Source organism: Rhinoraja longicauda, chromosome 24 (assembly GCF_053455715.1).
Source record: "Rhinoraja longicauda isolate Sanriku21f chromosome 24, sRhiLon1.1, whole genome shotgun sequence".
In the NCBI taxonomy this organism is placed as follows: Eukaryota; Metazoa; Chordata; class Chondrichthyes; order Rajiformes; family Arhynchobatidae; genus Rhinoraja; species Rhinoraja longicauda.
In genome coordinates this window covers 20,448,954-20,474,218 of record NC_135976.1, presented here as the reverse complement: position 1 = coordinate 20,474,218, position 25,265 = coordinate 20,448,954, and the positions used below count along the sequence as shown (strand labels likewise).

At 47.7% G+C, this 25,265-nt stretch overlaps 1 protein-coding gene across 1 annotated transcript; it reads left to right on the top strand.

Moving 5' to 3' along the window:
• Positions 1–6,816: 6,816 nt before the first annotated feature.
• Positions 6,817–20,958, top strand: LOC144605302 (CD48 antigen-like). Its single transcript, XM_078420417.1, has 6 exons — positions 6,817–6,930; positions 10,691–11,011; positions 13,776–14,063; positions 18,905–19,060; positions 19,547–19,635; positions 19,881–20,958. Exons 1-6 carry the CDS (start codon positions 6,864–6,866, stop codon positions 20,037–20,039), a joined length of 1,080 nt encoding a protein of 359 aa, XP_078276543.1. The 5' UTR covers positions 6,817–6,863; the 3' UTR covers positions 20,040–20,958.
• The last annotated feature ends 4,307 nt before the right edge of the window (positions 20,959–25,265 follow it).

Here is a 25,265-nt window from a genome sequence, read left to right as displayed (position 1 = left end):
CAATATGCTTGGATAGAATTGATGTGGAGAGGATGTTGCCACTAGTGGAAGAGTCCAGGACTAGAGGTCATACTCAGAATTAAAATACTTTCTTTCAGGAAGAAGAAAAGGAGGAATTTCTTTAGTCGATGGGTGGTGAATCTGTGGAATTCGTTGACACAGAAGGCTGTGGTGGCCAAGTCAGTGGATATATTTAAGGCAGCGATGGTTAGATTCTTGATTAGTATGGGTGTCAGAGGTTATGGGGAGAATGGGGTTTGGAGGTGGAGATAGATCAGCCATGATTGAATGGCGGAGTAGACCTGATGTGCTGAATGGCCTAATTCTGCTCTGATTGCTTGTGATCTTTTGATCTTGTGATTGTTGTCAGGTTTCCTCCATGTGCTGGTCATAAATCAACTGGTGATGTCCATTTCTGGTTTCATTGGTCACTAGAGTGCCACTAACACTGTGATATCATGAGAGGTAGAGTCATAGAGGGGAGATACATTTCCTCCCGGTGGATGCAACAAGGACTACAAACCATCATGGCTGCCTGTTTTTGGAAAAGACTAAATATATGAAATTTAAGTTTGAGGGGGAGGGGGAGGGGGAGAGAGGGGGAGAGAGGGGGAGAGAGAGAGAGAGAGAGAGAAAGAGAGAGAGAGAGAGAGAGAGAGAGAGAGAGAGAGAGAGCGAGAGAGAGAGAGAGAGAGAGAGAGAGAGAGAGAGAGAGAGAGAGAGAAAGAGAGAGAGAGAGAGAGAGAGAGAGAGAGAGAGAGAGAGAGAGAGAGAGAGAGAGAGAGAGAGAGAGAGAGAGAGAGAGAGAGAGATAGTAAGTCACATGAACAGGAGAGAGAGAGTAAGTCACAGGAACAGGAACAAAGATCCGGTGTGTCTGCTGTCAAGGGTGCCATTGGATGTTCCCAATCACTGACATTAGATGAACTGGCCTATATAATTACTTGGCATATCTACTGCCCCTTTCAATAAAGGTACATATGGTGTCCTCCAGTCTCTTGAAACTTGCCTGTGGCCTGCGATGATTTGAACATCCCTGTCTGGGCAGGGCAAACTCCAACTTTGCTTCCCATTTGACCTGAAATGCATCCTCAATCTTTGGGGATTTATCCACCTTTAAACCCGCCAAGACAACTCACATTGCTTCATTTTAAATGACTCAGGTACCCCTTGCATTACGGAGTAGGGGCTTGCTTTCCTAGAAAATGGTCAGCGTTGTGATTTTTCAGTAATGTGAACCTGCATCATCTGCACATTCATCAAGAAACCGGGTTGAAAAACATTAATTGCTGATTTATTAGCTTTAAAAAAAAATTAATTCAAATTTTATTCAGTATTTCAAAACATTTCAGTAGTGATTTGTCAATTTTGTGGGGACATATTTCACTAATTAGATTGTCCCTACACAGGGCTGACCTATAATAAGTTCTAGAATATCACTGTCTCCCTCTCTGAATTCTCCAAATAAAATTATCTACTCTATATGAATATAAATGAAAACTATTTGTAAAGGCCTCGCTCGCCTAGACCCTTTATCCATTTGGTCCCTCTTAGTTACCCTCTTGCCCTTAAATGTAATTTAAATGGGCTTTGAAATTTTACTTCTCCACCTGTAATATCTTTGATTTCCTAATCTCTTTTCCATGTACCCCCCTACACTTTTAATTTTCCCGAAGGATTTCCACTGTTTTCACCTCGTTAGTCCCAGATGCTTTGCTTTAATTGTTTTATCCAGGCCTTGCTTTCCCTTGACATCCACAGTCTTGCTGTCCTTGCACTTCATCGGATCATTCACTCCAAACCTTCATCACTTTAGAAAGACTCCTGTTCCCATTACCTGCGGATAGCTACTCACAGTTTACCTTTCAAGACCTTGCTATTAAATCTTGATATTAAACTCAGTCATCTCCAAATTCTGGACCATGATATCTAGAACACCCTTATCCCTTTCTTATCCTAACATCTAGCTGGGCTAGATGTTAAATTACTATAATGTGGTGAGTTCATTTTGCATTATGACAGCAAAATGAGAAGTTGGTAAAAGGTAAATTCATTACTGAAGTGATAGAACATGTCTGATGATGCAGAGTGATTAATTTCAGCAATGGATTCTTGAGAATGCTGGAGAAAACTGCAGCCATTTTCGGTCAGTTGGTTTAAATGGAGAAGACTGAAGGGGTCTCTGGATGGAGCATGAAGTTGTAGGTACAGGTATTGCATGTCCTGCCGCTGCAGAGAACGTACCTGGGGAGAGGGTGGTTTAGGTGCGAAGGGATGTGAACAAAGGAGTTGCAAAGGAAGCAGTCTCTGCTGAAGACAGAAAGGGGTGGAGATAGGCAGACGTGAATGCGGGTGGGATCACATTGAAGGTGACAGAAATGTGTTTGAATTGAAGTGAAAGCGGAGGATGGGGGGGAGCGAGAGCAGAACTACAGGACACAGAGGAGACACGGGAGGGATCCAAATATGACAGCTGGGGTGAAACTATGTTTCCAAAAAATATACGTTTACTAAAGAGTGCGCCGCATTTGCTCCCAAGGTGAGGTTTCCCATTTTAGAACATCGGAGATGTCCTCTTTCATTAGTAAATGGTATAAACATAATATTTTCCAAGTTTAGGTAACATCTATCAACCCCCACCCCCCTCCTCTTTCCACCACACACACCCCTGTTCTTTCCTCCCGCCCAGTGCCCCACTTCGACTTGCACCTATTTATTCCCTCCCTTTTCCCTCCATCTACATTCCTTCCTCTGACTTCACAATTTGAAACTCTTTAATCCTTTTGCCTCACACCTTTTTTTAAATCTCTGGCCTTTGTCCAACCATCTGCCTACCACTACTCCCCTCCCCCTTGCCTGTACCTATTACCTGCCATGCCTCATCTTGCTCCTCCTAGCTTTCTTCCCCGACCTCTAAAATCAGTTTAAAGAAGGGTCGCAACCAGAAATGTCTTTGTCCTCCAGGGATGCTGCCTTATACGCTGAGCTACTCCAGCACTTTATGTCTTTTTTAAAAAGGTTTTATAAAGCTGTACAAGCCCTCAGAGCTTCCTGTCCCAGTTAAAGAAGGGAAGCATTCTGTCTGCAGTCCACCATTTTATATCTGCATGCTGCCACCTTCAGATATCTTTGGACCTGTGCACCAAAAAGGTTTGGGCAGCATGCTTCCTGAAGTCGACAATTAGCACCTTCATCTTGCAGACATTGAGGGAGAGGTTATTGTTGGATGTGGAGAGTCTTGAATGAGGAGACATAGTCACAAGGGAATGGGCTGGTTAATTAGATAGTTCGTTTTAGTTTATTGTCATATGTACCGAGGTAGAGTGAAAAGATTTTGTTGAGTGCTAACCAGTCAGCAGAAATACAATACGTAACTACAATCAAGCCATCCACAATGTACAGATACATACATGATATAGGGAATAATGTGTAGAGCTAAATAAAGTGCAGTAAAATCCGATTAAATATAGTCTGAGGTTCTCCAATGTAGTGGCTCAGGGCTGCTCTCCAGTTGATGATAGCATGGTTTAATTGCCTGATAAGAATGGTTCAGTTGCTGGGAAGAAACTCTCCCTGAATCTGGAGGTGTGCGTTTAAATATCTGTACATCTTGCCTGATGGGGGAGGGGAGAACAGGGAGTACCCGGGGTGAGACTCATCCTTGATTATGCTGCTGACATTGCCGAGTCAGCGTGACGTGTACATTGAGTCAATGGAAGGGAAGTTGGTTTGTGTGATGGTCTGGGCTGCATCCACAATTCTCTGCAATTTCTTGCATTCTTGCATGGAGCTGTTCCCAAACCATGCTGTGATGCATCCCGATAAAATGCTTTCTACAGCGCATCTGTAGAATTTGGTGAAAGTTGTTGGGGACATGCCAAACCTTAGCCTTCTAAGGCAGTCGAGGCATTGGTGTGCTTTCTTGTCCATTGCTTCGATATGGCTGGTCCAGGACAAGTTACTGATGATATTTACTCCGAGGAACTTGAAGCTTTGGCCTGGTCAATTAAAACATGTGCATAGAAATTTCTTCACAGAGGATTGCTTGAATCTCTACCTCAGAGAGTTAAGGAGGCTAGATCATTTAAAGTATTCAAATTGGAGACAGATGATTGAAAGATCAGGGAATTGAACTTTATTGAGAAATGACAGAATAGGAGTTGAGTCCTATATTAGATCAGTCATGAATGTAATGATTTGCAGGGTAGGCTTGAGAGGCTATTTTCTTCTGTGTTCTCATGTATATCTCACAAAAAGACTTGCCTGTTTTGGCCTGTGAATGTGCACATTCATTGCTACAATTTTGATCTGGAGAAAATGAATGGAATGGTTCAATTAGAAGGCACTTGACAGCGGAGAAAGGATTGAGTCAAGGTGGGAAGAAGTAAGTTTAGCAGTGCAAGAACAGGTTGAAACAATGGGCCTGCCAGCGGAGTCCAGCTATGGATCTTCGAAGCAAAGTAGAAATAGGCTGTGCAGGCTATGACACCAAGATTGGAAGCTGTGGAGGGAAGAGGTTCTGAAGAGAGCTCTGTGACTGTGGAATGGTAGTGTTCCAGAGGAGATATCAGAATGTATCGGAGAGCTGAATCCAGGCTTCTGCACCATAGTGATCAGTTCACAGGACCACAAAAGAACCACCGTTGTCAGTATGTTTGATAACAATGTTAGAATTGGTTGATTTGGGAGTTGAATGCTGCAAGTTTAATAAGATGAAAAATAGTGTGTGTGGAAAAAGCAGAAAAGATACAAAAAAAGGCACAGCATAAGAATAGCCCCTTCGGCCCATAGTATCTGTACCTAGCATGCAACCAAGATCAACTAATTCCATCTGCCTGCACATGATAGATATCCCCCCAATCCATGCATATCCAAGTGACTATCTAAAAGCCTCTTAAATCCTGTAATTGTGTATGCATCCACCACTATTTCTGCCAGCATATACCTGACACTCACCACCCTCTGTGTAACAAAATAGTCATGCACATCTCCTTTAAACTTTGACCTTCTCAGTTTAAAGCTATGAAATTTTAGTCAATGACAACGCCAGCTTTGAAAAAAAGGTTCTAACTGTCTACCCTATATATGCCTCTTATAATCTTTATATTACTAAAACTCTCGTATATATATATATATTAGCCAAAACGGTACATGATAGCATGACAATTTTAGCACCACCTTAATCACCATTGTTTTGTGGTTCAAATAGTTGTTATTTTTAAAAAGTTTTTCACTTTTTAAACTTTAAAGATCTCCTTTTTAAAGTAAAAAAAAATCACTTTTCCATTTCCACTGGCCGTCATCACGTTTGACGTCACAATGGGAGCTGCCCGAGTGACGGGAGTGGCGGCCAATGAGGGGGGGGCACCCCCTCCTTTTTCCACCTGCGCTGCCCGCAAGCCCCGTTCGACGTCACATGGGAGCCGCCCGAATGACGGAAGTGGCGGCCAGTGAGGGGGGCTGCTGAGACAGCGAGCTGAAACTTTAATAAATGTGCTCTCCCCCCCCCCCGCCGGGAGGACCGTCGCCAGTCCTGGTGTGCCCCGCGCCTGACCTTCAACCTCCCGTCCATGGTGAAGCATGGCGGCAGTGCGTCAAACAAGATGGCCGTCGCCGCCGACCGCTGCAGGAGAGGATTCGGCTCCACGGCTCGCTCTGGCCGCATCGCTGGCCGAATGGTACCGAGGTGAGTGGCTGCCTCTCCCCTTCCCTGTCTCCCCTCGCCCATCCACGGCCGCGGGAGACACTACTCGGCTGGCAACGTCTCCATGAATTTTCATTTGGGGGAGGGTTGCAGGAGAGGTTTGCATCAATCGGGGGTTGCCGCGCCCGCAGGAGCGCCCGTGGGGGAGATATGGACCCTGTCTAGTCTTATATAATTCTATCAGATCACTCCTCAACCTCTGACATTTCGGAGAAAACAATTCAAGTTTGTCCAACCTCTCCTTATAGCTCATATCACCTAATCCAGACATCATTCTGGCACACCTCTTCTGCACTATTTCCAAGCCCCCACATCTTTCTTGCATTGGAGCGAGAACTGCATACTCCAAATGCAACCTATCCAAAGTCATATGAAGCTGCAACATGACAAAGCCATGCTGACTTTCTCTAAAAACCAATTCCCTTCCATGGGCTAAATCCAATCCTGAAATATCCTCTCCAATAGATTCCTCACCACTGATGTGAGGCTGAGCCTATAATTCCCTGGATTGTCTCCACCTCCTTCCTTAGACCAAGGAACAGCATTGGCTACTGTCCTGACCTCTGTGGCTAAAGGTTGCAAAAAGCTTTGTCAAGGTCCATGCAATCTCCTCTCTTGCTTTTTTAAAAATTACATGGGATAGATCCCATCTAATTATGGGAATCTATCCATCTTAATGCTCTTCAAGAATCGGAACACCACCTCCTTCTTGGCTCAAACTGCCCTTGCTTGTTAGTATTCTCCACACTATTCTCACTGTGTTCCATATCCTTCTCGTTTATGAATACATAGGCAAAGTACTGGTTTAGTGCTTCACCTACATCCTCTGACTCGAAGCACACATTTCCTTCTTTATTCTTGAGTGGTCCTATCTTCTTCCTGGTTACCTTGTTAATTTAATGTACATATAAAAAGCATTACAATATTCTTTAACCCAACTCATGTCAGTTCTAATCACCTACTTCAGTTCTTTCCTACTTGCTTTATATTTTTCAATATCAAGAGATTGAATAAACAAGTCCGTTAGCTGCGCATGTTCTTCGTTTGCGCAGGGCAGCAATGCGTGCTTCCCAAGCTCATGGTGAGATCAGTTCCTGTCCCTTTACTTCCTTATTCAGAAGCTACCGGGCCTTCGAACGCTATTCATTCAAGCTTTAAGATGTGGGAGTTCTCCTTGAGAAGTGTTCTCTGCCTGTTCTGGGCCTCCCTATTTGCCAGATGTTTGGGTAATGTCAAGTTTTATAGTTTGACTCTGGTTATAGAATGGTGAAATATGTGTGAGCGATGTGAGATTTACAGTGCTCGCAGAGGCCATTGATCATGGTCACATCCTCCGTTTGCTGGTTCACACCCTTGCATGTAAATTGCTTACTTCCTCTTTGTCTCTTCCATTCTTTCACTCTTTTTCCTCTGTCCCTCTCTAGGTCTCTTGATCGCACTTATTATGATTCCATCTCTGTATCTCGCTCAATCCTTAGACATTCTATATCTTTGTCTCTTTAACCATGTTTGTTGGTTCCTCAACACCTCTATCATCTCTGTGGGACTGACTGTCTTTCCCGATGTTGCCCCCTCTCTCTCACCCTCTTCCTCCTTTTCTCCCTCTCTCTCCCTCACGGTCTCCCTCTCTCTGTATACATGTCTGGAGTTCAGCACCATTTTATGCTTCACATATTTCTGTTCATCAGTTCTGATCACCTAACCACTTCCTGCCACCATTTGATGGAGTGCTTGACCCGAGTTAGCTTATCATATCCTGACAGACCTTTCATGCGGCGTTTACGTGGAAATATCTTTGCAGACTTAAGAAAGGCTTCTTCCCCATGGCCCTCAATTTCCTGAACCTTCACACCCACTTCCCTGAGGTGCTGTCATGTACTATTATACCTAATTCTACCTCAATTGGTTATATTGTTATTGCATTTTAATAGTTTTGTACGTCTTCAGTTTACACAAAAATCTTTGCACAATTCTGCGGATTTGCATTATTGTATTTGGTTTGTCGTTATTCCCTTTATTGTTTACTCTGTTAGCTTCCTGCAAACTTCAAACTTCATTGCCCCTGATGTATCTGACATAAACTAATCTGAATGCGAGGTTTCAAAGGCAGTGAGTAGCTGCCTGGGTTCAGCATCACAGTTGACCGCACTTGCCTCAGAAAAATCCATCACTTCTTCTGTATGTCATCTGCAAAAGATGTTAGTGGCACTCTAGTGACCAATGAAACCAGAAATGGACGTCACCAGTTGATTTATGACCAGCACATGGAGGAATCCTGACAACAATCACAAGATCAAAAGATCACAAGCGATCAGAGCAGAATTAGGCCATTCAGCACATCAGGTCTACTCCGCCATTCAATCTATCTCTACCTCCAAACCCCATTCTCCCCATAACCTCTGACACCCATACTAATCAAGAATCTAACCATCGCTGCCTTAAATATATCCACTGACTTGGCCTCCACAGCCTTCTGTGTCAACAAATTCCACAGAATCACCACCCATCGACTAAAGAAATTCCTCCTTTTCTTCTTCCTGAAAGAAAGTATTTTAATTCTGAGTATGACCTCTAGTCCTGGACTCTTCCACTAGTGGCAACATCCTCTCCACATCAATTCTATCCAAGCATATTGCTATTCTGTACATTTCAATGAGGTTCCCCCTCATTCTTCTAATCTTCAGTGAGTATAGGCCCAGTGCCATCAAACGCTCATCATATGTTAACCTATTCATTCCTGGGATCTGTCTTGTAAACCTCCTTTGGACCCTCTCCAGAGCCAGCACATCCTTCCTCAGATATGGTTCCGGAGGTGCTGATGCGGCAGACGCCTTCTGGAAGTGCCGCTGGGAAGCCGGAGTCAGACCCTCGCGGGCCAAGTGGGCTGGAGCTGTGCTGGCCAGAGCGTGGGCCAGAGCCTGGCGGGTCAAAGGTGGAGCCTTGCGGGTCAGAGGTAGAGTCTCATGGGTTGGAGCCTGTGACTCGCAGATCAGAACCTCATGGGCCGGAGTCTTGCAAGTCAGAGATGGAGCCTCGCGTGTCGACGAAGCCCCATGGACTATGGTGCCTGGGTTGGCAGACCCGCGGTTGGGACTTAGGTCAATGCCACGGAGGCGGCGCGGTGGCGGCGCGGTGGCGATAGTGGAAAGGTCGGTGCAGCGGTCAATGATGGCGCCAACCAACCTACGAGGATAGACACGTGGAAGTGAGGACGCCACTGCCGAGGGAATTAACAAAGGACGACCTGGCATGAGGGGACCGCTATGATGGAGGGGGAAGTACAATGGATGATGCAGAACCCGCCGTGAGGAGGGGTGGGGGGGAAGAACAAGGGGGACCTGGCGCGGGAGTACTTTGTAACTTTGTAAGCTGCCTTTATGGGCGACTATTTGCATATCTTCGGTATGCAAGCAAAGAATTTCACTAACATGTCACGTGTGACAACAAAGTGTTCAATTCAATTATATTCAATTCACAATATTCCAAATGCAGCCGGATCAACGCCTTGTAGAGCCTCAGAAGTCCACCCATATTTTTGTATTCAACCCCTCTTGAAAGAAATGCTCGCATTGCGTTTGATTTCTTCACTATCGATTCGACTTGTAGATTAACTTTTTGGGAATCCTGCACCAGCACCCTCAAGTCCCTTTGCACCTCCGATTTCTGGATTCTCTCCCCATTTAAAAAATAGTCTACGTCTTTATTCCTACTACCAAAATGCATGACTCCACACTTTGCTCCACTATATTCCAACTGCCACTTCTCTGCCCACCCTCCCTACCTATCCAAGCCTTTCTGCAGAGTCCTGGCTTTCTCTACACTACCTGCCCCTCCACCTATTTTTGTATCATCCACAAACTTAGCCACAAAGTCTTCAATCCCCAAATCCAAATCATAGCTTAATGGTAACTGTCACCTCCAGTTGCTGCCAGTTTGTTGGCAGGCTTTCCCCACAGAGTCTAATTAGAGGAGGTGGGTGCGGCTTTATCTTTACCCTGGCATATACTTGACTTCTCACTTACTTGCTTGGATCCTGCAACATTTCTCACATTTGAGCATTGAGGAATACATGGAGCAGAATAACTGCGGGCAAACACATATTTCACAGGCCAACAGGAGGAATGCATCAACAGCATTTCATGGCAGAATGACACCTATGCATGGCCCATGCAGAACCAAACATGACAACCTTTCTCACTGATGACACAACCCAATTGCTCCCGGCAAAGGCAGGACATGGGGCATCCTTGATGCATTCCTGTCTCAAAGTGAAGGGTGCTGTCCTCACACATCCCAAAGGTGTGCAGATTTGTATGTTTATTGGCCTCTGTAAAATTGCTCCTAATGTTCTGGGGTTGGATGAGCAAGTGAGATAATATACAACTGGAGCGGCACTGGTGGCGCAGTGGTAGAGTTGCTGCCTTACAGCGAATGCAGCACCGGAGACCGGGTTCGATCCCGACTACGGGTTCTGTCTGTACGGAGTTTGTACGTTCGTACGTTTGTACGTTTCTGCGTGTGTTTTCTCCGATATCTTCGGTTTCCTCCGAGATCTTCGGTTTCCTCCCACATGTACAGGTTTGTAGGTTAATTGACTTGGTAAATGTAAAAATTGTCCCTGGTGGGTGTAGGATAGTGTTAATGTGCGGGGATCGCTGGTCGGCGCGGACCCGGTGGTCCGAAAGGGCCTGTTTCCGCGCTGTGTCTCTAAACTAAACTAAGAACTCATGTGAGCGAGTGATGATGGATGGTGGACTCGGTCGGCTGTAAAAAAAAAGTGAAGGGTGCTTTCAGGAGCACGTTTACCAACAGAATCTTCACCCTGTTCCGTCCGTGTAGGAACTGCGGGCCGGGTATCTCACGGGGTATCTCACGGTGCCAGACGATGGGCCGCATGGCCTGCTCCTGTGCTCTGTGATTCTCCCAGCTCCGATTCCTCCTCCAGTCACTGAGCTCTCCTGCTGACTGCCTCTCTTGTCTCCTCAGCTGGGACTGGGGCCGCCGCTGGCACCGTGACCGGAGCTCGGGGACACTCGGTCTTCTTACCTGCTGGGAACACAGTCGCACAGTCGGACGTTGAAGAAGTTGTGTGGAGGCGGACATCATTCACATTCAAGATAGCGAAGTACTCGAATAGGAACATTGAATACAAAAACAGCAATTACACGGGACGGGTAACTCTTCACAGCGGGAACTTCAGTCTGGAAATCCGTGATCTACGGAGAGAGGACACTGGTGAATATGTGGTGACTGTTGAAACAAGTTCAACAGGTGAAACTCATGCAAGAGTCCGACTGGAGGTGTACGGTGAGTGAGACTGCCGCGGAGGTCCCAGGTTTCACCGGTTCCTGAACCCCCTGAATTAATTGGTGAGGGCAGATCCTGTGTGTTCCCCAGTTTACTGAACCCCACTGACTGCCAGTGTCCAGAGTGGGGGTCACGGTCCCAGTGTCGTGGGACTGGGGCAGTGCCAGGCTGGGGGACAGACCGCCACATCCCCGGAGACTGGGTCAGGGGCCGTCAAGGAACGAACCATCAACGGGGAAACTCGTGGCTTCGAAGCTGGAGGAGCTGAGCACATGGCGAGGGAGGAATGGGTGGGGTGGGAGGGGATAGTTTAGATGGGCCGAACAGTCTGTATCTCTGAGACCTAGTTAAACAGATCCCACTGTATCCACAGGTCAAAGACCTGGTCTGTCATATTCAGGGATCCCAGTTGTTCCGTCTGTTTCCCCACATTCCCCACTGTTCATTCTCAAGACCGGGATCTGAGATCAGCAACGTATTAATTCCTCAGCCTTCATGCTGTGCTTTGCTGAGCGACACCCTGCGTATTTATTCGACACATTACAGTATTCCAATGAGTGAGGCAGTACACGTGCACAACAACACACTCACACCCAACAAAATATTGTTCCTATTTCACTCTTATAATAATACAACGTTCACAATAATCTTAGCCTGCAGCGTCTGGCTGGAGTCTGGCTGGGAAATCTTCTCTCCATCATCCCGGGGTTAACCAGTTCCCATGGTGGGGAGGAGAACGTCAGAACATGCAATAGGAGCAGGAAGAGGCTATTTGGCCCTTCAAGCCTGCTCCCCACTCACTGAGATCAGCGCTGGTCTGACCTTGGCTTCGGCTCCACATTCCTGCCTGTTATTGTGTTATTTGGGGGGTTTTCTTGCACCAATCCACTGTATTGTGCTAGTCGTATTTATTATTCTCTTATTGTTACTACGCGTACTGTGCACTCCACGTCATGTAAGCAAGGAATTCCATTGCACCTTGTCCAGATGTTGGTAAACTAATCTGAATCTGACGATTGATTGATTGAATGGTTGATGCTTTCTTGTCACATGCACTTAATACAGTGATATTTTTTGTTTTGCATACAATACACACGTTTGCAAAGAGTCGCCACTTATAGGGCGTTGACAAAGTATTCAACCGAGCCCCGATGGTCCCTCTTTGTTCTCAGTGCCCCACCCTCCCCCACCCCCCACGCCGGGCCCATCTTTGTTCTGAATCAGATTCGGAATCTGAATCCATTGCACACATTCCCGCCTTCCCTCCAGAACAAAACTCTATCCGTCTTGGCCTTAAATATTTTTACCGACTTGGCCTCCACAGCTCTCCGAGGGAGAATTCCACTGATTTCCAACCTTCAGAGAGAAGGAATTTCTCCATTTCTCCATCTGAAATGGACAGCCCCTTAATCTGAAGCTCTACCCCTTGTCCACGATCCCACTCATCCTGTCTCTGTTTCTTGGCCTTCGCCACTGGGGGCCGTTTCTCTCAGTCCCCTCTGCCCATACCGATCATCACGTTAAAAACGTCCATCAGGTTCCCTCATCCTGCTCGGGTCGACGGGGAATGACCATGGCTTCTCTGGACCACCCAGAGCACTGAAGCCCTCCATCCCTAAAATTCTTTGGTACATCTCCCTTGCACTCTCACATCCTTTCCTACATGCAATGCCTTGAGCTGACACAGCTCTCCAGCTGTGGACAAACTAGTGATTTCTGAAGATTCATGATGCTTTCTATGCTTTGGAACTTTGTGCCTGTGTTTAATGAACTGTGCACATGCTCTCATCGGAGCAGGGGAACAACACCACCTCCAGGGTAGACACAAAATGCTGGAGTAATTCAGCGGGTCAGGCAGCATCTCGGCTTCACCCTTCTTCATTTGTAAATTGTCACCTATATACCGAAGATATATTAATATATTAATATATTTAATATTAACATATTAATATGTTAAAATGAACCATTAACCATTAACATATTTAAGAACACACAGTGATCCAACTACTGTTCTTGAAGAATTACCTTTCCAATCCCTGACATAATTTTTCACTTTTGTTTTCTGTCTCTGTCCCTAGATTAATTTTCTATACACACTGTATCCACCTGATCTATGAGCTGATAGAATCTCTGTGAGGGAGAGAGTGTGTGACCCAGGATCTGCATGCTGCCGGATTCACTCTGGAACACGGCACGCTATACCAGTCTGGGTCTGTGCCAATCACAATCCCAGGGCTGCCACTATCAGCCAGGTTCAGGGCCGGTCTGGGCAGGGTCACACTCAATAAACAATAGACAATAGGTGCAGGAGGAGGCCATTCGGCCCTTCGAGCCAGCACCGCTATTCAATGTGATCATGGCTGATCATTCTCAATCATTACCCCGTTCCTGCCTTCTCCCCATACCCCCTGACTCCTCTATCCTTAAGAGCTCTATCTAGCTCTCTCAGGTGTTTCAGGAACATCGGGACCTCTCACAGGAGTGATAAAAGGACAGAAATTGAGAGAATTGCTGAGGTACAGAGCCATAAACAGGACACGGTGAAGAGTTTGTAAATGAGTGCGGGTAGTGGTCAGGAAGCACATGTGTGGACTTCCTCAGGCAACAACTGGCTGAACTGAAGGAGGAGAGAAGGGATAAACTGGTGGGTGGAAATGACTGGAATCAGCTTAAAGTTCACTCGTTGCTGTTGGAGATGGGTTGTTGGGTATCGAAGGGTTTACAAGTATCTCCTTTACTCGTCTTCTCTCTGCTACAACCTCAGAGCCCGTGTCAGGAACAAAGATCAGGCCTCAGAACATCACGGAGATCTGCAACTTCACCCTGACCTGCTCCGTGACCTCCGGTGACCCCACCAGCTTCAAGTGGTGGAAGGGAGAAGAAGCTCTGGGAAACGACAGCACCCATCACCTCCGAGGACATGGAGAGACGGTAGAGGTCCATCACACAGCAGAGGTCGGGGACGTTGTGTACAGGTGTGAGGCCAGGAACCCGGCCAGTAAGAACACGGCAGAGATCCAGCTAAAGGACGTCTGTAAACAGACCACATCTGGTGAGTGTCAGAGTGAGGATTCAGGTTATTGGGAGGACCGTATTACTCTGTTCATTGGAACAGTATATTGGAGGTGCCTGATGGGACAGTGTGGAGGGAACTTCACTCTTTACCTAATCCATGACCTGGGAGTATGTGGGATTATGGCATAGAAGCACTAGTCCACATCTAACCTGTGCCTTGGAAGGATATGTCTGAGGTTATTTTGTTCTGTGCCCAAACCTTTTATTTCCATTTTATTTTAGCAACCACTGAAGCTTAATTAAAGTGGTTCCTGTGTCCTGAATGCATTCCAGCTTTGTGGTGATGACTGGTCCGTGAATGACTCCAATGAACCTGGTCATCTATGCTGCAGGAGCAAGGGGCAAAGCACAGCCAAACCTTGAAGACAGAACCCTTATACACACAAACAGGCTGTAACCTGTTGTACTCTGTGTGTTCATGGAATATGTACTTGTCCAGGCTGTAGATAGACAAGAGTGCGGGAGGACCATAGGAGAATTTAATCCTGTTGAATAGGACTGTTCTCCGCCACACTCTACACCATTGGTCCCACTTGCAGACAGGGGTCCTCACTGACACCCACCATGCAGAATGACTATCACAGTTTAGTTTAGTTTTTAGTTTTGAGATACAACATGGAAACAAGCCGTTCAACCGACCAAGTTTGTAACAAACATTGATCACCTATTCTCACTAGTTCTATGTTATCCCACCTTTCCCATTGACTCCCTACACACTGGGGGCAATTTACATAGACCAATTAACCTACAAATCCACATATCTTTGGGATGTGGGGCACCTAGAGGAAACTCATGTGGTCACTGGGAGAACATGCAAACCACACACAGACACCACCCAAGCTCAGAATCGGACCTGGGTCTCTGTCGTTGTGAGGCAGCAGCTCTACCAACTAAGCCACTGTGCCACCCTAGTTTTTCTAGACGGCAGACAATGATGAAGAACTGGAGTGGGAGCTGTGCAGGGAAAACCTCCCTGTGGTGAGGAGCAGTATGGAAGGTATTTCGGAGAGACAGAGCACATTGCGTCAGACCGGCTCCCAATGAGGGTTTCAGAGCTGTAGTCCAATGAGCAATCCCAAACAAATAAGCTGTGCTCAATAGGGAACACACCGCACAACCACCCCTCACTACGTACAACGATGTGGATCCCAAAAACATTAGCAACAAGACTTGTTCAGCTCACTCCTCCATTTCATCGTTTCCTGCTCAGTCACTCTGACTGGAGGTGACCATGCCCCAGTCTCTGGAAAGATTCAAGTGAAAGACAGGCAATTCCCACAGAACAATGCAGTTGTCACTTGCGTTCTGGAAGTGCGTTTTGTCCCAAAGGCAGCACACCTGGAGGAAGAAATTCATCACCAGTGCATGGGATCTGGGAGGATGCTCAGTGTACAGGGTCCCAAGGCAGAGAGTCGCCACCTGGGTATGGACGCACACCTGTAACTGACCGCCCTCCTCAATCAGGAGATTCAGAACGGCAGCTGAGTCGCAGTGCTTTTCTTGCCCTGGAAAGAAAAATCAGCATTTCTGGATCTTGGTAGCAAAGACAGGGGGTGGGTCCAAAGTGACCAACTGGTACCACAGCATGGGGCTCTTCGAGCTGAAGGCCTTTCAACGTACCCTGCTTCTCTTTTTATATCTGCTTCAGGGCAAGTCTGCTTCAGGGCAAGTACCAGATATTTCAGTACACATGGTCCTCAGTTGAGCATGTCCATTTTGAGGCACTCAGTTTGGGATTTCTGCCTCTTGCTCGACCCATCATTTACTCCTGACCGAAGAGATGGGTGCAAGTCTCGTCCATGTCCCACCACAGCCTTCTTCCTGGTTCTTTCTCCCATCAGCCCAGAACCGAAGGATTAAATCCTGAAATCATTCACCCTCCAATAGCCGGTTGTTAAAGTGCTAGTGCACAGAATCCGAGTGCTTAGCGGAATGAGCCCTACCTGCACCAGGTAGCGGTCTGAACACATTCACCAAGTTAAATGAGCTAAGAAATTTCCTTGATTTATCCACCGACACTTGTTTGTGTTGAGGATTGGAGTGATCCCCGTCCTTAAAGGTACAGTTGAAAGCAATCTAGCTTTTCACAATACAGAGGTTGATATGTTATGTTACAGCTGTACTAGGCGCTGGTGAAGCCACAGCTGGAGTATTGTATTTAGCTTTGGTCACCCAACCATTGGAAAGATGTTGTTGAGCTGGAAAGAGTGCAGAGAAGATTTACGAGAATGTTGCCAGGACTTGAGGCCTAAGCTGTAGGGTAAGTTTGGGCAGGCAAGGTTTGTATGGCTTGGAGCACAGGAGGATGAGAGGTGATCTTATAGAGATGTATAAGATCAGCAAGGGAAAAGATAGGGTAGATGCACAGTCTATTACTCAGAGTAACGGAATCAAGAACCAGAGGGCATAGGTTTAAGGTGAGGGTGGTGGGGGTGGGGGGGAGAGGGGAAAGATTTAATAGGAATCTGAGAGGCAATTTTCACTCTGAGGGTGGTGGGTATATGGCATGAACTGCCAAAGGAAGTAGGTGAGGCAGAATCGATAACAACATTCTAATGACATTTGGACAGGTACAGGGATAGGATAGGTTGAGAGTAATATGGGCCAAACACGGAAAGGTGGGACTAATAGACAATAGGTGCAGGATTAGGCCATTTGGCCCCTCGAGCCAGCACCACTAATGTAGATGGGGCACCTTGATTGGCATGGGCAAGCCGGGCCAAAGGGCCTGTTTCAGTGCTCTATGAGTCTATGTTCTTCTTTGACATGGAGAAAGTTCTTCCTCTCCACTTTTCCACAAGTAAAGCGGGGCAGACTGAAACTCACTCTCTCCAACTTCTCTCAGTTCCAGCCCCAGCACAACGCAGGACACTTACTCCCCACACCCTGCTTGGGATCATGAAACTCTAATGACCAATTTAACCAAGCTGTCCTGACGGACATAATAAAGAGAACCCTTCCTGCCCCTGCTCCCCATTCAACTAGGCCAGGGCAGGTATTTTTCTCCATTGCCAGTTCGCTGCACCCACACCGTAATCCCTGAAATATCTAAAATTCTATCAAAGTCTGCATTGACTAAAATAAAGGCAAAGTGCTGCAGTAACTCAGCGAATGAGCCAACATCCCTGGAGAACATGGATAGGTGAAGTTCTGGTTGGGATCCTTCTTCAGACTGATTTAGGCAGGGTGGGAAGAAGTATAGTTCAGATAACCATGGAAGTCGACAGGTTTGGAGTAGCATTGACTATCCTCAGCGCTCATTTCACAAAATGCTGGAGTAACTCAGCAGGTCAGGCAGCATCTCAGGAGAGAATGAATGGGGGACGTTTCGGGTTGAGATCCTTCTTCAGACCCTTCCTCAGCGCTCAAGTCTCCACATCTTCTGGGGCAGAGAATTACAAACATTTACCCCTCTGGGTGAGAAAATGTCTCTAACCTGAGCTGGGGACCCGTGGTTCCAGAGACACCAGCCAGGGACAATATTCTTCCTGGTCGAGCCTGCCAAGCCCTGTTAAATTTAAAGACCTCAAAGCAATCACCTCATTCTTCTGCTAAATTCTACAGGGTTCAGGCCAAGTCTGCTTCATCTCTCCTCGTGGGACGTGCCCACCATCACAAGAATCATTCTGTTGAACCTTTGCCCCGAATGCATGAATATCCTTCCACAGTTTGGGAGACCAGATCCAGGGCAGTGTCAAGGGAGCTTCATTCAAAATCTGACCAGTGCCCTGGGAGTCAATAGTCAATAGTCAATTTATTTGTCACATACAAATAAATGTGCAGTGAAATGAAAAATTACCCGCAGTTCAACAATAAGACCAATAAGAATACGCAATAAAAATGAAATAACACATAAAATCATAAACCAACACCAAACGAAAGAAACATCCATCACAGTGAGTCTCTTCCAGTCACCTCCTCGCTGTGATGGAAGGCCAGAATGTATTTTTCTCTTCCCCTGCCGTCTTCTTCCGTGGTCAGGCTGTTGGAGTTGCCACGTCAGGGCAGTCGGGGCTCCCGACTTTGAAGCGCCGCGCCAGGCGGTGAAAGGTCCACGGCGGGCCGACCCAAGCCCCATGATTCGGAGCGGGTGAAGACGCTGTCGCTGCTGCTGCCGGAGCTCCCGATGTCGGCGCCCACCCAGGGGCCTGCGGGCTTCCAACGTCCAGGCGGCCCAGCGCCGAAGCCTCCGGAGACGAGTCGCAGCCGCTCCCGCAGCATCCGAAGGCAGCCAGCGCCGCAGGTGGTGAGTCCGGGCCGCGGGCTCTGCGAACCAGAGCTCAGGTGGTCCCAGCCGGAGGCCGCCAGCTCCAGGTGCATGGCCGATGGTAGGCTGCAGAGGGAACGGAGACACGACACAGAAAACAAAGGTCACGTCTCCGTTCAGGAGAGACACTTTTACAGTTCCCACCCACATAACACACAACCACAAATACTACATCATATTTAAACTACAATTAAGACACAAACAACAGAAAACACAAAAGACAAACAGACTACAGGCAAGCCGCAGCTGCGAGGACAGCGCTGGCTCCTCTGGTTTTGATTGTATGTGTATATATGTATGTCAGCATTGGAGAATGAGGAGGAGATGGGCTATTGAGGGATATCGGTTCAGAGGGGTGGAATAAGACAGAGTTTGGAATGGGGAGGGATATCGGGGAGGGAAGTGAGGGGTGGTTGGGGAAGCTGAGGCAGGGTGTTAGGGTGCAGGGACTTTTCCCCATCTTGAGGTGGGATGGAGTGGATCCGTTGATCCTGTGTCACTCGGAGAATGACGAATGAGCAATCACGGAATCTTTTTTCCTCTCCATTTAGGTTTTGGAGCGTTGTCATCTGTATGGATCATTGTCATTGTCATTGTCATTGTGTTAATATTGATTGCCATTATTGCCGTTATTATGATCGGGATGAACTACCATTCAACACATGGAGCCTGGAGGGGCAATGCAGCAGGAGGGGATGTGCCAGCAGGCAAGTGTCTCACCCCCGTGGCCATAGCGTCAAGGTGTCCCAGCCCAGGGGAGGGGGTAGGGCGGGGTGGCGGAGGGGGAGGGGGGGGGGGTGGTGTTCAAGATACAGGAAATTGTCTCAGATATTCACTCTCTGGACCAGGATGGGAACTAGCCCAGGGGTTGAGGTTGGAGATAGGTGGGGTTCAGGTTACAGGAATGTGTCTCACACACCCACTCTGAGAGGTCACAGGTCTGGACTGGAGGTGGGAAAGAAGCTGGAGTCAGGGTGAGAGGGGCCGGGGATGACAGGAAAGGGGGCAAAGATCTGACAGAGAGTGTGGGAAAGGAGATGGAAGCTGGGAGGGTGGAAGGGGCAGACAGTTGGTGCAGCGGGCTTGGAGGGAGGGAGAGAGGGGTGATAAGGAAGGGTCTTGGTGTGACTGGAGTGTGAAGGAGTTGCTGCGTATTGCGAGCATGGCCTCATACCTCTCCCTCTGCCCCACAGACCCAGGGCCCATAGAGACTATCTACGCACAGGTCGAGCAACCACAGAATCGTCCTGCCAAACGGCAGCCTCCGGAGGGAAACGAGAAGGTAACGGGACACAAACTGAGCCGTGAGAGAGGGGATCAGTGGGACTGAACCCTCGATCCAATGGACCATTCTCACTATCGTAGGGTAGGCAAGGCACAGGGTTAAAAATGGGCATACACCCAGTTACTGGGGTATACTGTTCCCACACACCCGGTCACTGTGCCACACCTCCTCCTCTTTACACAGATGAGTTTGTCCAGAGCTCAACTTCCCTTCGCTGTGAACTCTCTCTGCTTTCCCTACAGGTACAGAGCCAGGAGGAGACGATAGAGATCCTTTCCACCTTGTATGATACTGTCCAATTTCCTGGGACCTCAGGCATTGGATCACCGGGCGCCACTGGAAAGTCCCTGCACTGTGAGCCAGGAGACGTCCATCCTCCACCCCAGCCCGGGGACCACTAATTAGTCCGGGGCAGCGGTCCGACAGCACAGAAGACCTTTTCGACACACCATGTGCATGCTGACTATCCATTTGCAAAACTTGTTCCGCGGCCGTCTGCCTTGGTCAGTCAAGTGCTCCGTAAACGGTGCGTGAGACTCTGCCTCCGCCACCCTATCATGCGGTGTGGTCCAGTCACCAACAACCCTCTGGGAGCAACAGTCTTTTCCTCAGATCTCTCTTATTCCTCACCCTAACCTTTTGTCCCCTTCTCTTATTGTGGACACATCTATTGTGGGGATTGGGAACACATTGATGAATCTAAGGTAAAACCAAAATGCTGGAGTAACTCAGCGAGTCAGGAAGCATCCCGGGAGGGAAGGAATGCTTGATGTTTTGGGTCGAGACCCTTCTTCAGACTGATGTCAGGGGAGGGGGCGGGATAAAGATAGGATGTGGTCGGAGACAGGAAGACTAGTTGGAGAACATGGGAAGGGGGAGGTGTTAGAAAGGAGAAGCAGGGACTAGCTGGAGTTAGAGAAGTCAATGTTCATACCGCTGGGGGTTAAAATGCCCAGGCGAAATATGAGGTGCTGTTCCTCCAATTTGCACTGGGCCTCACTCTGACAATGGAGGAGGCCCAGGACAGAAAGGTCAGATTAGGAATGGGAGGGGGTGTTGAAGTGCTGAGCCCACCGGGAGATCAGGTTGGTTGAGACGGACTGAGCGGAGGTGTTGAGCGAAACGATCACCGAGCCTGCTCTGGGTCTCGCCGATGGAGAGAAGTTGACATCTAGAACAGCGGATACAATAGATGAGGTTCGAGGTGGTGCAGGTGAAATTCTGCCTCACCTGGAAAGACGGTTTGGGTCCTTGCATGGAGTTGAGGGGGAGGTAAAGGGACAGGTGTTGCATCTCCTGTGGTTGCAGGGAAAAGTACCTGGGGAGGGGGTGGTTTGGGTGGGAAGGGACAAGTGGACCAGGGAGTTTCGGAGGGAACGGTCTCTACAGAAAGCAGAAAGTGGTGGAGATGGGAAGATGTGGCCAGTACTGGGATCCCGTTGGAGGTGGCGGAAATGGTAACAGCTTTAGGGATAAGTCAAATTTTAGCAAATGGTAACAGCTAAGTTAGGAAGGACGAGTTGGGCCGAAGGGCCTATCTTCTTGGAGACCCAAGGAACTGCTGAATCTGGTTTATTAAAAAAGACACAAATTGCAACGTGGCAAAGGGCCAGGATGCATTTCTGGACAGGTGATATTTCAGGTCAACACATTTCTTCAGATTGATTGTAATGGTGAATTGGGGAGGGGGGCGGGGGGGGGGGGGGGGTAGGGCAGAGATGTAGACAGCTGGAAGAGAGGTGGGGGCAGGACAAAGTTTGGCAAGTGATAGGGTACAGGTGAGGTGGGATTTGATTGGCAGTTGCATAAATCTCCGACATTTCCGCCACTTTCAATGTGATCCCACCACCAGTCACATCTTCCCATCCCCACCCCTTTCCATCTGCTGCGGAGACCACTGCCTTCACAACTCCCTTTCATTCATCCCTTCCCACATTTTCCATCCCCTTCCTTGGTATTTACATGTAACAAGTGCCATTTAGTGTGAATGGGTGATCGATGGTCGGCATGGACTTGGTGGGCTGAGGGGCCTGTTGCACTCTGCATCTCCAACCTAAATTAAAATATAGTTTCTCCTGTCTCGGTCGTGATGGTTCCATATCAACATTAGTCAATCATTGCCACACTGCAGATCTACAGATGTTTGTAAACATTTGCTGTTTTTTTTGCTCTTTTATTCTGCTTCCCCATTCTTTGTCAATGACTTGATCAACTGTGAAACGTTTTACAAACCGTGGGCCTAATATTCTTTGGTATCATTTTATGTTTGGGTTTATTATTGTCATGTGTGCTGAGGTACAGTGTAAAGCTTTATTTTGCATGCTACTAAACAGATTAGGTAGTCCATACACAGACAATAACTTCAGTTTGAAGTGCAACAGATCGAGCAAAGGCAAATGTACAGAGAGCAGAATATAGTTCCCAGCGTTGTGGCACATCAGTTTTTAGACCTGTCCTTTATTTAAAATCTCTTTTATCTTATTAACCAGAGCTTCTGTAGAACTTCTGTTCTGTTTGTGTTCCATTGTGGAAATCATTTTAACTACTGGCTCAGTCTAGTTAAAGAGTGCCGTAACTAGCTCCCACCATGTGTTTGAAAGTTGGTCCAAGTCAGCATGGATTTATGAACGGGAAATCCTGCTTGACTAATATTCTGGATTTTTTTGAGGATGTGACAAGTAAAATGGATGAAGAAGAGCCAGTGGATGTTGTGTACCTGGACTTTCAGAAAGCCTTTGATAAGGTCCCACACAGGAGCTTAGTGGGCAAAATTAGAGTAGATGGTATTGGGGGTAGGGTATTGACATGGATAGAAAATTGGTTGGCAAACAGGAAACAAAGAGTTGGGATTAACGGGTCACTTTCAGAATGGCAGGCAGTGGTGAGTGGAGTGCCGCAAGGCTCGGTGCTGGGGCCGCAACATCTAAATTAATGATTTAGATGATGGAATTAAAAGTAATACTAGCAAATTTGTAGATGACACAAAGCTAGGTGGCAGTGTGAACCGCGAAGAGGATGCTAGGAGATTGTAGGGTGACTTGGGCAGGGTGAGTGAATGGGCAGATGCATGGCAGATGCAGTATAATGTAGATAAATGTGAGGTTATCCATTTTGGCGGCAAGAACAAGGAGGCAGATTATTATCTCAATGGTGTTAGATTAGGAAAAAGGGAAGTGCAAAGAGACCTAGGTGTCCTTGTACACAGGTCACTGAAAGTAAACATGTAGGTAGAGCAGGCAGTGAAGAACGCTAATGGCATGTTGGCCTTCATTGAAACATAGAAACATAGAAAATAGGTGCAGGAGGAGGCCATTTGGCCCTTCAAGCCAGCACCGCCATTCATTGTGATCGTGGCTGATCATCCACAATCAGTAACCCGTGCCTGCCTTCTCCCCATATCCCTTGATTCCACTAGCCCCTGGAGCTCTATCTAACTCTCTTTTAAATTCATCCAGTGAATTTGCTTCCACTGCCTTCTGTGGCAGAGAATTCCACAAATTCACAACTCTCTGGGTGAAAAAGTTCCTTCTCACCTCAGTTTAAAATGGCCTCTCCTTTATTTGTGGGGGGGGGGGAGGGAGTGGGGGGAGGGAATATCTGGTCGTTACAGACAAACTGGCAATTTCATCACAGAACAATTGGAAACCTTTGCAGCTGTCTTTGGTTCCAGGAATGGTCCATTGTTTCTTGGGATCATTGGTTGGGCACAGGCTCTCTTCTGATTCTGTGCCCACGGTGCTCTCCCCTCTCGGTCTCGTGTGCTCCACTCACAGACACTAAACCTCACCACCTCAAACCCTCCTCTCCTTCCCAGACTCTCTCACTCCGACCTCTGTCCTTCTCCCTCCTCCTGGCTTCACTGTCACCTGCCACTCCCAATCAACATTCTCTCCCTCCCTCCCTATCAGGCAGCCTCCTTTCCCATGCACTCCCAATCCACAGCCCCACCCAGCCATTCTCACTCAAATCTTTACACCTCCAGCTCTCTGTCTGTCCACCATTCTCTGTCCCTTTGTTCATCCCTCATTCATCTGTCCTTCTCCATGCAATCCATCTTCCTTCCATCCCCTCCATCTCTCTTCTAATTCCTGACACCTCTGCACATTTCCACTCTGAACCCTCTGCATTCATTCCCTCTTATCCTTTTTCACTTTCCTCTATCTCCTTCCTATCCACCCCTCACCTCCCCACCTCTGGCTGCCATGACTCCTCTCACCCGCCCGGTTTTCCTGCTGACATAGAGTAGAGAGTGAGAGAGGAGAAGTGAGGAGAGGTGTGCAGGGAAGGAGAAGGAAGGGAAAGAGATAAATGGGAAAGGGGAGCGGAAGGGAAGTGAGAGAGGAGCAGTGGCAAAGGGAGGTGGAAGAGTGGATGTGGAGAAGGAAGGAGGTGAGGGGAAGTCATTCAGTCTTGTGAGGCCTGTCTGCAGTTCCTGTGACTGGGCGGGAGCCTGTGGGGAGAGAGATAGGAGAGAAGTCAGTGCACATTATGTGGTTCTGCAGGAGATGAATCACCTGTCCCCGTACCTTCACCCTCGCCTCTATCCAGTGACCCTAGCATTCCTTCCAGGTGAGAAAGAGGTTCACATCCTCTAACCTCAGTTACTACATCCAGTTTTCCTGGTGCAGCCTCCTGTACATTGGGAAGACCAGGCATAGACTCATTGACTGTTTCAATGAACAGTAACATTTGGTCTGCCAAAGCCCACTAGATCTCCCATCTGCTAATCATTTTAACTCCCCATTCCCACACTTACCTTTCTGTCCTAGGCCTCCTCCATTGTCAGAGTGAGGCCATACACAAAATGAAGGGATTCCACCTGGATAGCTCACAACCTAACGATATAAACATTCAATTTTCCAATTTTAGGTTACCACTTGCCAATTTTCCCCATCTGGCTTCACAAGGTGCAGCTCTTAAACCTGTCTCTCACCTTCCTTTCGTATCTCTGGCCTTTGTTTTCACCATCTGGCTATGAACATCCCCTCTCTCCCACCTATGTCAATCTGTTACCTGCCATGCTTTGTCCTGCCTCTCCCCGTTTCCACCTATCTTCCCCCCCCCCCCACAATCAAGGGTCTTGAACTGAAACATCACCTATCCATGATCGCCAGAGATGCTACCTGAACTACTGAGCTACTCTAGCACTTTGTGTCCTTTTCTGAATTAACCAGTGTCTACAGTTCTTTGTTTCTACATTTTCACTGGAAACACATAGAGAGAGTACTCACTGATGATGTGGGTGGCGACAGTGACTGAGAGGAGAATCAGAAGCAGGACGGCTGCGACCGTGGCCCTCAGCCAACATCCACAGAGACAGCTTCTCAGCCCTGGTGAAAGAGAGGGGATCACTCATCAGAGAGACTGCACGGGGCCTTGTTCACAAACTCAGCAAGAACTTAGGGCCCTCACCCCCACCGCAGACTGACATCAAATAAATGTGACAACGCTGACCATTCACACACACACACACAGACACAGCATGGATGTGTCCGTGCTCGCATGTCCCTGGAGAGAGAACACGCGTGTCCACGGGAACGCTGGAAGCCTTCCGTGAACACTGGTCGCCACGGGAGGTCGAATGTATTATTGACAAAGTTGGCGGAATTTTAATTTGATAACTGTTT